The 11,774-nt window shown below is 49.7% G+C and overlaps 1 protein-coding gene across 3 annotated transcripts in view; it reads right to left on the reverse strand.

Annotated features, from left to right (window-relative positions):
• Positions 1-211: 211 nt before the first annotated feature.
• SLC24A3 (solute carrier family 24 member 3) overlaps positions 212-11,774 on the reverse strand; it is a 509,953-nt gene continuing 498,390 nt past the window's right edge. For all 3 annotated transcript variants that reach the window (XM_017512663.2, XM_037732860.1, XM_037732861.1), the window contains 2 exons: positions 5,456-5,521; positions 212-2,124 (listed from right to left, as the gene is read on the reverse strand). In XM_017512663.2, the coding sequence (XP_017368152.1) occupies positions 1,975-2,124; positions 5,456-5,521 (216 nt within the window). In that variant the 3' untranslated portion in view covers positions 212-1,974. The remainder of the gene's footprint in view (positions 2,125-5,455; positions 5,522-11,774) is intronic.

Below are 11,774 nucleotides of genomic sequence, written 5' to 3' on the forward strand. Positions count from 1 at the left end.
CCCTTCGAGATTTAGAGGGGACCCACAGCTTCCCACTTCATTCTCGGAATGTGCCACACATACACCAGCTTTCCAGGTGAGGCAACGCAGAAACAGCAGGTGGCCAATACCTGGCCACATAGTGACTGTGATCATTTGACCTCCCATATATTCTCCTCAATGGAAAATGCACAGCCTTCCAGGGGAGAAAGTAATTCACTCTGCTCAGGGAAGGATAGAGAACAGAGAAGTTTATTTTACACTATCCGTCCAAGAAAACAATCGCCATAAACCAGTGCAAAATGTGCAACAGAATCAATAAGTGTGTCTTAGCTCTGAGAGCCCAAATTGGTGATTTCTCCTTTTGTTTCTCAGTTGGGCACATGCCCCATCCGCTAATGCTGGCTTGTACCACAAACAGAAACATTCAACCAATTTGTAGCAGGTTATTTTTACAAATTCATACCAGAATGTGTACAAGGGACAGGGAAAACCATACCGAATGAATGATAAGTGATCAGTGCTTAAAGTAAATACAAGGGACAGCACGGGCAAGAATCCACAGTTTCAATAAATACAAGTGAACAAGCATGGGTGTGTCTTGACTGGGTGGAATTAGTCTGCATAATAATCCAGCATCATACAAAAATCTAGCAGGGCTGTTGAGCAGTGGTTGGCAAGAACGTTCATAATAACTTATGCCCTTGAGCGAGTCTGCATGTAACACATTCTGTGGTTTCAAAGGTGTCAGTTCTGTTTTCTCCTTCCCTGGCCATCCCTCCAGGAAGGGAGGGGTGCAGCTGGGCTGGCTTGGCAGAGGCGCCCCGTGAGGAAGGACGTTTGCCCAAGAGCCAGCGGTCAGGGTCCAGTGTACTCAATACCAAGCGGCAAACTGGGACTTAATTGACGACGTCTGTGCAAAGTGCGCTTCTCTCCATTTTCCAAGAAACCAGTGTCTGTAACTCCTGCACGAAAAGCAGTGGTGGCCTCTGGGTCACTCCCTGTCACCCCAAATGCCAAGGAACAAGAGCACATCTTGGGGACTCGCAAGTCGGGGAAGCTTTTGTCGTTGATTGCCTGGCACCTCACGGATGGGTAGTTTAACTGGGGCCCCCTTGTCCAAGGCCTCAGGGAGGCTAGAACTATTGCTTGAAAACTAGAAAGAACCTAGTGAGAAAGAGATGGTGATGATGGACATGAAGGAAGCTGTCTTCTTCCTCCAAAACCTTGTGTCCCCCCACCCCCAGCGGACGCCCACAAGACTTGAGCGAGGCATTCTTGGCTATAAAATGTCATGCATTTGTTCTTGGTGGCCCTGCCCAGTAGCTCCTCTAAAAAGAGCTACATCCATACATACTTCAACACGCCTGGGATGCAAGCCCAGACAACATCGCAGGTGCAGCTTTTGGGTCGCTGGTTAATCCCAAGCCCAGTGGAAGAAGATGCAAGAGAAGCTCTTGATCTCTGGAAGAAAAGGAGTAAAAGGGGAAGACCCCCAAAAGAAAACAATCCCCCCAAACCCAGTCACCTAGGCATCACCTCCGAACCGAACAAAATCCCAAACACTCCCTGTAATCAATGGACCCCTCCTCTCTATTTCTTCAACAGTCTCAGGTCATAAATTAGGCGAGTCTTCCATCAAATAACTTAAAAAAGGAGGAGGGGCTGGAATCAGTGTTGCCTGGCTCGGGCCAGTTAGCAGCCAGTTTTTCTAGAATCTCAGTCACTGTTCAAAAATGGAGCTGGAAGAGTCACGTGGATGTTGGATGTCTTCACATGGAGGAGGCAGGAAAGGGTGGGTGGGTGGGACCCAAGGACGTGGGGGAGTGAGGATGAGGCAGGGGAGAGCCTGGGCCACCAAAACAGGAGTGGAGGCCTGAGGACAGCACGGGAGAGACGAACGCCGTGGCCCTGGGGGCCCACGTGACTTGGGTTGCTGCCTTGTCTCGTATTGCACAGAAAAGGAGAAGCTGAGCCTCTGCAGGCGCCCGGCGGCTAGTGGTCCCCGCACATGGGCAGGTTCACGAAGGTGAACACGTTGAACTCCGTCATGATGGAGAAGCACAGGAACACGCCGTACAGGAGGAGGCACCCACAGCCCAGCTTCTTGTCCAGCTGCCACTTGTTCAGGTGGACACCGAACACCTGCGGGGTACAGAACAGGTTCAGAGGGTGCCAGGAGTGGGCAGCAGCTTCTGGGGGGTGGGTGGGGGAAGCCAGGGACCGGGGGAAGGGCTGCTGACTGTGGGCCTCAGGTGGGGTGCTGATATCCTCTGAGCCTGCAAAATCCAACTCGTCTCAGATTGTGGAAGGTGAGAACATCAACATCAGGAAGAAAAGAAGCCAGAAGCTGCTGGTTGTGGAAAAGTAACTAAAACAAATGGCAGGACTCACAAGCGCATCCCAGCAGCCAACCCTCTTCACAGAGCTGCAACCCCACATCCCTGCGGGCCCTTCACCTGTTCTGGGTCTTTTTGCTCTAAGCAGACCCCTGCTCTCCTGGGGACACTTCAGCCGCATTCTTCCCATGGCTGCACCTGGAGGTGAGGAAGTTGCTCCCTCCCCACGGCTCCTCACAGTGCTTCCAGACCATTTTCCTTCTTTCCTCCCTGAAAACACTGAGCCTGGAATCTCGGGTCTTCCCACGGTCCCTCTTGGTTCCTCCTGTTGCAGTCAACGGTGTAAGCCCGGGCACTGCCCATCCTTGACGCTTTCTGCCCGCTCCTGCCATTCTCCACTGCTCTCCTGCTGACTTTCTCAGTGAGTTCAATGCCCCCAGAGAGGGAGAGGGTCTTACCAACCCTCTGCCTCCTCAAGTTCTCATCCTCCATCCGGCCTCACCACTCACACCCACTGGCCCACATGCTACCCAAATTTAAGTGAAATAAAATTAAAACACAGCTCCACATTTCAAGTGCTACAGCCAACCACAGCTGGTGGTACTGTCCAGCCCAGGGGCAGGTCATTTCATGGCAGAAAGGTCTGCTGGTGGCACTGGGGCCTAGCTGTTGTTATGGGAAGTGATTGAAGCATGTGTGTTATCTTAGTGTCACACACTCCACTTTCTGACTCACATCTCTTCCTTTCTAGCTTACTCCACCCGATTGCTCAGCTCCCACAACTCTGCAAACCCCCACAGCCCACACCTCACTGACACCATCACCACTTCTCCAGGCTTCACCCACGTTGCCCCTTTCCTTCCCCACTTCCTTCGCTTCAGTTCCACCTGCACCCGCTGGAGTCACTCTGGGGCATCCACCCTGATTCCCTGGCCTCTCTTGCTCGGTTGTCCTTGGTTGGCTAAGCCACAACCCTTCAGTTCAAGCCAAGTCCCAATCTGGTTCACGCTGTATCCACACGGCTGACCATCGGGGCTGGAGGAAATTAGCCAGCCATGCTGATGGGTCTTACTTCATATTCGAGACCGCTGATGTTAAGTGGGGCATTAATGCTTTTCAGCAGACATCTCATCCTTCCCTAGTCCCTTGTCTGTCCCTTGACCAGGTGGCTACTTCATACCTCTCCCCCTCTTCCAACTTCCAACACTTGCTTCCCCACCCTCACTCATTCCCACAGCACAGACTCCCAACTCCCCCTTCCTGCCTTCTCTCCTGGCAGTGAGGTCCACTCCACCCTGCACGCCCCCGATCCCATCTTCCATCCTGCGTAATGACCTTGTTCCAGCAACTCCCCTCTCTTCTAGCTACATGGCACAACCGCATCCCTGGATTATTCTAATTGGCATAGGGAGTTTCTGTTATCTCACTCATCTTAAAATAATTTTTTTTCTGAATTTCCATTTCTCTCCTTTCTTCACAGCCAGAGAACACGGAAGAGTTGTGAACGCCCACCCGCAGTCTGCAGTCTCTCTCCTTCCATTCTCTGTTAGCCTGCTCCACCCCACTGCACAACGCTACCCTCTCATGAGCACCAATGGCTTTGCACTGCTAACTGCAAGGGCCACTGCTCAGGGCTCATCTCCTTGACTCAGCCGATAGCTCCCTCCACCAGAAAGCCCTTCGGCAGGTGGCTTCCAGGACGCCGCATTCTCCTGGTTTTCTTCCTGCATCTCCAAACTGTCCCTTCTCAGCTTATTTTGGTGTATTGGCCTCAGTGTCCTGACCTGTAAGTGTCAGGCGGCCCCGAAACTCAGACACTGGGCCTCTTCTCTTCTTTTGTACGCACTCATTCCCTTGGTGAGCTTGCCCAGCTGCAGGGCTTTAAATACCATCTGCACTACGGTGTCCGCAGACTGAACATCTCTTGTGAACTCAGATTCGTATTTTCAAGAGCTTTCTTCACCTCTTCCTTTGGATGTCAAACACACATTGCAAACTTAACATGTTTGAAATTGCTTTTCCTCCCCCAAACCTTCTTCAGCATTTTGGCAACCTCATTTTGACAGCCCAATTAGTGGTTAGCCAGGTCTCCTGTAGATGGTATAACTGCAGCACAGCCTAAAAACACGCACAGTAGCTATCCGCACGCACCCTTGGTGTCCGCAGGCTTGTTCCTTCATTCACTCGGTGTCAGTGAAAACGAGTCAATTAGCTTCTCTAGGCTTCAGTCGCTCATCTGTATGATAGGGCTGATATTAAAGACACCTCATGGGGGGTGTGATGAGCTCCAAATGGGAAAATATATACACAAAACATTAAGCACGGTGTGTGGCTGTCACCAGCATCACCACTGCAAGTCATGTCAGAACGGCAGGGCCTCCTAAACCATGAGAGCATGAATGATGTCGATTCTCACTTTTGCATAAGGCAGTATTTGCTTTGGTGAAATGCTGACATTCGATTCACACCCTGATACTGTGAGTTACTTGTCTGGCTTCCTGCCTGTCCTTGTGAATTCCCATTCTCTGGCATATTTATGCTAACAACATGCCAGGTGTCACTCAATGAATTAAGGAAAAAATATATTGTGTCTCAATGCTTATTCATATGGACATTCAACAGTGTATTTGTATGTTTCTGGATGTTCCATGTGGGTGAGTCCATGCATTGGTGTCAACTTGTTCCCACCACACATGTCAGTTGGGGAGGGAATATTGAAGTACACAGTGGGCGTAATGGTGGAGACAGTGGAATGGCCTCAAACGCACGTCAATAAAATAGGTTTTTAGTTTCCAAGTGTTAGTCAAATCCATGGATTCATGTGGGATCCTGGAACGATCAGTGAATTGGAATCTACCTTTCCATAACTAATATTGTAGACAAAGTAGGATCTTCTATTTGCATTTGGGAAAACGGTTTGTGCGCTACAAAAGACAGGGCCATGCCTTTGGCAGGAAGACTGGCTTCTTTCAGAAAGGGAAAAGGTGACCCAGTGGGTCACTTCCAGAAGAAAGAGCCAGGAGATGGGACATAGCAGTTGCTTGTCTCCAGTCACCAGGAGGCTAGGGGTATCCAAACAACCCAAATGGAGGAAAGAACAGGCAAACGCAGGCACAAGGAGAGAGCTGCCAACCTACCGTGACAAAGACAGAGGCCAGGAGCAAGCCCACGGAGTAGATCAGCCCCCTGCTGTTCAGCCGGATCTGTAAAAGAGGGCTAGAGTTAGGCTTCTAAAAAACGAGGCTTCCTGAGCAGAGTCAGGCTTTGGAAGAGGCCTCTGCCCACCCACCTTTGAGTAGCAGTGATTCCACATCTCCCCTCTAGAATGAAAAAGCAACAGACAGCTTCAGCGGCCAGCCCCGAAACTGATACTTTCTGGAAACACAGAGCTTGTCTTTGTCTTGTCCACGCTCAGTCCCACCCTGGCCTTACCCTCAGCAGCCAGGCTCCGGCTGGATTGCCCCACGGGCACCTGAACTCTCCATCGGGGCTGCGAGATTCTTGTGGCCCACAACACATCCCCATCCACGTGCTCCTTTACCTCCAGGGAGCTTTTGCTTTCTCAAACCCACACTGCTTGTAGGATAAATTTCATGACATGGGCAATGGAAAAATATCAATAAACGTTTCATCCCTTTTGCACTAAAATGTCTCTGTCCTTCCCCAAACGTGATGGGAAGAAGTGGGTGAGGGGTGCTGTTGTGGGCAAACAAAAAAGAGGAAAAAGTTAAAATTCCATTTCTGGTATTAGCAAAGGGATTTTCGGAGGTTTGTTTTTCCCAGAATGGGGATAACAGCCAATGAAGAGAAAGACAGAAACGTATTTGGAGTTCCTCCTTTCTTTTTTGAGGCAGGGTTTCACTCTGTTGCCCAGGCTGTAGTGTAGTGTTATGATCTCAGCTCACCACAGCCTCAAGCTCCCAACCCCAAGTGATCCTCTGGCCTCAGCTTCCTGAGACTGCAGGCACACACCATCACCCCTGGCTAATTTTTGATTTTTTGTAGAGACTAGGTCTCACTCTGTTGCCCAGGTTGGTCTTGAACTCCTGGAGGCAAGTGATCCTCCCACCTCGGCCTCCCAAAGTGCTGTGATTACAAGCATGAGCCACTGCGCCCAGCCTTGGAGTTTCTGTAGAATAGCACTGACCAGCAGAACTTTCTGCAGGTAGCAGCTGGGTACGTGTGGCTGTTGGGCATTTGAAATGTGGTTCATGCAACTGAAAAAAAATGTTTTAATCTCATCTTTAACCAAATTTACATTTAAAGGGCCACATGTGACTGTGACTATAATATCAAGCAGAGCAGGTAAGTACTAGGGTGCCGACTTGGCAGACAAAGGCCAAAGCGTTTCTCTCAAGGTGTAGAGAGAAGACACTGCTTCTGTCTTTGACCAAAGTCATAAGGCCAGCCACCCAGAAAGAGAAGAGATACCTTAGAGCAGTGGTTCCCCGAGGCTGGTTCTGGGGCCAGCAGAGGCAGCAGCTCTTGGAACTTGTTACAAATGCAGGATTTCAGGCCCCACCCAGAACTCCTGAATCAGAAGCCCTGGGGCAGGGCCCATGAATGTGTGCTCTAACTCCAGGCGCTTCTGTAGCACAGGAACGTTTCAGAACCGCTGATTTAGAGAAAGTATAAAGCCCAGATCCACTTTTTCTAGTGTCCAAGTGGTCCGGGGAAGGGACCCTGACATTCATTTTTCACACGTTTCACTTGGAAATGCTTGTGTGCATTCGGGCTTGAGGACTACGGACCCCAACCAATGTACACTGTTCCGCAGGGAGTGAAAAGCTTCCCTGTGTCCATGAGAAGGGAAAATGAGGCTGGTTGATTTGTGCATTTAGGCAACTAAGCAGTGATTATCGAGTAGGAGTGGCTCTGGGCCCTTCTGACAGGGTTTAGGGTACCTCTTGCCATGACTGCACCCGTTCACCACTGGAGTGTGCATATGGGAAGGTGTCTCCTTAGGTGGGTGTGTCAGGTTTATTTTCTGGTGACAGGACACCGTATGCCCTAAACAGCCAACCCTTTCTGTGAAGATCCGGTGACATGTGACTTAGTGATGTCCTGTCACAGAGGGACTGAGCGGGACTCTTTCTTCAGTGACTTGCAATCCTGGTGACTCAACCATCTGCTAGTCCCCAGCTGGACAGAGTCCCCTGCCACCAAATGCCTTCCTGAGAATAAAGAAAGACTCAAGTTGTATCCCCGTGATACTAGAGCAATGGGTTAACCTGGTTAATTCAGTGTGGAAAAGTGGCAGATTGGCCCCATCACAGTCCGGTGGTGGCTTCATGCACACACTCAACCTGACAGTGGCTAGATTTTCCTAGTCTCATCAGCTGGGTTAGTGTCGAGAGGCCAGCATGCAGGACTGCATCACAAACGTGTTGTATTGAAGGAGATTTTCTTCCCCCAAATATTCTGTCCACACTCTGATCATCCCCTGTGTTCTGGCCAATGTTGAAGGGAGGTGGGCTCCTTGGAGGAAGATGGCAGCCTCTGAGAGAAAAGAGGCTCTTGGAGCTATCCTCAGTCACCCTTGGGTAGATGTGAAACTGTGGATAAACACTCAGGAATCCTTTGAGCTCTTTCAACACTGTGTACACAGATACATTCTAAGAGGGCAAGGCATTTCCAGCCCCGCTTGCCCTCCGAGCTCCAGGGTCAAATCCTTGTCAGAAACAAGAACTTAGTAAGTGATTTCATGCCCTTAAGAAACCAAGAACCAGCAACAGCAAAGCTCCTAGCAGGACAATTCTCTTTGGCCAAACATTTTCAAAACGAATCCTGTTATACCAAAGCTTCTGAACTTTACCTTCCTATGTTCACATGAAATCTCAAAGAACAGTGTAGCTGAACTTCTAAATCTGGTTCCAGAGGCGAAAGGCAACTAAGTATTTTGCAGGGTTTCTGTGTGTTTTTAACTTCTCACCTCTTTCTCTATAGCCCTCCTTTGGTCATGAACTGCTACATGCACCCAGGGGTGTATTTTTGTGTTTTCAGTGTTAGAGGCCTGGGCTCATAAAGCCTGTATTTACTCCTTGCTGTCTGACCTTTGTACTTCCACAGGGATGTGACAGGCAGGAATGAGTGCTCCTGAAGCTGCCTTCTGGTCCAGCTCAAACATGTCCTAGCTGCTACTGTAGCTATGGATGGTTTGGGGCAGGAGTCATTGCCTTTTTTTCTCTTTTAAGAGACAGGGTCTCATTCTGTTGCTCAGGTTGGAGTGCAGAGGTAAGATCATAGCTCACTGCAGCTTTGAATCCTGCGCCCAAGGGATCCTCCTGCCTCAGTCTCCCAAGTAGCTGTCCAGCTAATTTTTTTTTAAAGGTAGGGTCTTGCTATGTTGCCCAGGCTGGTCTCAAACTCCTGGCCTCAAGCAATCCTCCAGCATTGGCCTCCCAGTGTGCTGGGATTATAGGTATGAGCCACTGCATCCGGCTCCAATCTGTCTTTGTAAATAAAATTTGGAACTCAGCTCATTCATTTAACATATCATCGATGGCTATTTCCATACGACAGCAGTTGAGCTGAGTGGTTTCGATAGACACAGAATGATCCACAGTGTTGAAAATATTTCCTGCCTGGCCCCTTATAGAAAATGTTTGCCACCCTCTGGTTTAAGGCATGGACTCCAGATCCAGCTTCCTGGGTTGTGAATCTCTGCTTGTCACTCACTTGCTGTATCATCACGGACGGGTAACTGAACTTCCCTAAGCCTCAGTTTTTCAAAGTGTAAAATGGGAATAACACAGTTCGTGCTTTGTCAGTGCTTATGAGGCTGAACTGAACTAATCCGTGTCAAAACTCTTGAACAGAGCCTGGTGTGTAATACAGCTAGTGCTCGACTTAGGACCACGGTCGGGACCGCGGACCGGTCGTAACACGATGTGGTCGTAAGTTGAGTAGGCTATACGTACAGTTGAAATGGTGCACGCAGAGATGGTAGTGCTGCCGGAAGCTGGTCCGCACTGTCGTACACCCAGCTGGGCAACGTTTGTGCTGCCAGACGCAGAGCAGTCATGGCTAGCGATTGTGGTTGTAAAGTCGAATGGTCGTAAGTTGCATAGGTGGTAAGTCGATCAATACCTGTACATCCTCAATAATTGGAGTTTGCATCCATTTCCTGGCACCCGAGGCAGCTTCTTTTCTAAACCTATCATGGATCAATAGCTTACTAGATTACAGACACCGCAAGGGTAGGAACCACGTCTGACTTTACCCTCCACCTGGCATGGGCATGGGCACAGACCACGTGATTAAAATGTAATTAAGGAATGAATAGCACAAGTCCATGAGGTCTCATTTTGCATAGGCGTTATAAGGAGCCAGTGTTCTGCGGGGCAGCAGGGACGGGTCAGAGTGAGGCTGGAGGTGGAGAAACGCCGCATGCCACTCCCTGGATAGTAGTCCAGAAGCAATGTCGTCTCTGTCCAATGTTCTCTCTCTCCCTTCCCCACTTTATTTAATTTATCATGAGTATATGTAGTTTTTTAAAACCCAGTGAGCTGCTATGAAAGTTTTCAAGCATTCAGAAAAGTTGAAAGAATTATACCATCTTATTTATTTATTTATTTAGACACAGCGTCTCGCTCTGTCACCAGGCCGGAGTGCTGTGGCATGATCGCGGCTCACTGTGGCCTCAACTCCCTGGTTCAAGTGACTCTCCTCCCTTGGCTTTTCTAGTAGATGGGATTAAAGGCATGCACCACCACGCCCCGCTGATTTTTGTATTTTTAGTAGAGATGGGGTTTCACCGTGTTGGCCAGGATGGTCTTTATCTCCTGACCTCGTAATCCGCCCGCCTCGGCCTCCCAAAGTGCTGGGATTATGGGCGTGCGCCACTGCGCCTGGCCCATCTTATTTTTTTAAGAGCAGGGCCTGTGCATGTATGTTTGTGTGAACATCAAAGTAAACTGCAGAGACCAGCACTCCTGCCTGTATCTCATTAAATAGAGTTCATTCACAGTTCATGGGTCTTTTAGTCTTAGATGCCATTTTTATATGGTAAAATTCGCACAACAAAATTTTACCATTCAACGGGTTCTGAGAAATGCACACATCCATGTAACCCAAACCCTACCATGGCACAGAACACTTTTGTCATTCCAGAAAGTTCTCTGGTGCCCTCCTGCCAGTCTCGCCCAAAGCAGGCACTGCCCTGTTTCTCCACCATAGGGCGGTTCGGGCCGTCCTAGAGCTTCACAGAAGTGGAATTCTGCAGTGTGTACTCTTATGTCCACAACATTTTTAAAGACTCCTTCAGTGTTTTCATTGCATCAACAGCTCATTTATTTTTACAGCAGTGTAAATCTGCTGTGGTGTGTTTAATTATGCTCCTGTTGATGGACATCTGGGACGCTTCCAGGTTTGGGCTGTTAATGTGTATTACTTTTGTAATTCAAAAACAAAATGAAAAGAGGCCTGTAGGGCTTCTCCTTCCTGACAGGGTTGCCATTAAGGAAGAGATGAGGAGGGCCAGGACCTCTGCTAAGGACCCCACGTCACTATCGCACGTCCTAGCACCCCTTCTCTGTAGTCGGCACCTTAGCACACTCCTGCGCCCCCTTTTGAGACTTTCGGTCCAGCTGGGTGGGTGGTCTCACCTCCTTCCCACCTGCACTCTGCCCATCCCGCCCTGAGTCCTTCTGCCTCTTCCATCCTCAATATTGTCCACCTGGTGCCGATGTAGTCCTGCTTGTGCCTGGGGCACGTTCCTACCAGCCCAGCAGGTCCAAATGCTCTGAGGGCAGACGCCTGGCTAGTGCGTTTCTCCTCACCTAACACCTAATTCCCCGACCCCTGCAGCTCCCCCGCTCCGCATACTGTATGTTTAAATGAGCATCTGGGCCAGGCATGGTGGCTTATGCCTGTAATTCCAGCACTTTGGGAAACTGATGTGGGAGGATTGCCTGAGTCCAGGAGTTAAAGACCAGCCAGGCAACATAGTAAGACCCCATCTCTACAAAAAATGAAAAAAAAAAATTAGCCAAGTCTGTTGGTGTGTGCTTGTAGTCCCAGCTACTTGAAAGGCTGAGGTGGGAGGATCGCTTGAGCTGCAGTAAGCTGTGATCCCACCACTGCATTCCAGCCCGGGCGACAGAGCAAAACCCTATCACAAACAAACAAACAAAAATGTGGCTGGGCGCATTGGTGTGGCTGGGCGCAGTGGCTGGGCGCAGTGGCTCATGCCTATAATCCCAGCACTTTGGGAGGCCGAGGCAGGCGGATCACTAGGTCAAGAGATGAAGACCATCCTGGCCAACATGGTGAAACCCTGTCTCTACTAAAATTAGAAAAATTAGCTGGGCATAGTGGTGCACACCTGTAGTCCCAGCTACTTGGGAGGCTGAGGCAGGAGAGTCGCTTGAACCCGGGAGGCGGAGGTTGCATTGAGCTGAGACTGCACCACTGCACTTCAGCCTGGGCAACAGAGCGAGACTCCATCTCAAAAAA

Source organism: Cebus imitator, unplaced genomic scaffold (genome assembly GCF_001604975.1).
Source record: "Cebus imitator isolate Cc_AM_T3 unplaced genomic scaffold, Cebus_imitator-1.0 Scaffold475, whole genome shotgun sequence".
Taxonomy (NCBI): domain Eukaryota; kingdom Metazoa; phylum Chordata; class Mammalia; order Primates; family Cebidae; genus Cebus; species Cebus imitator.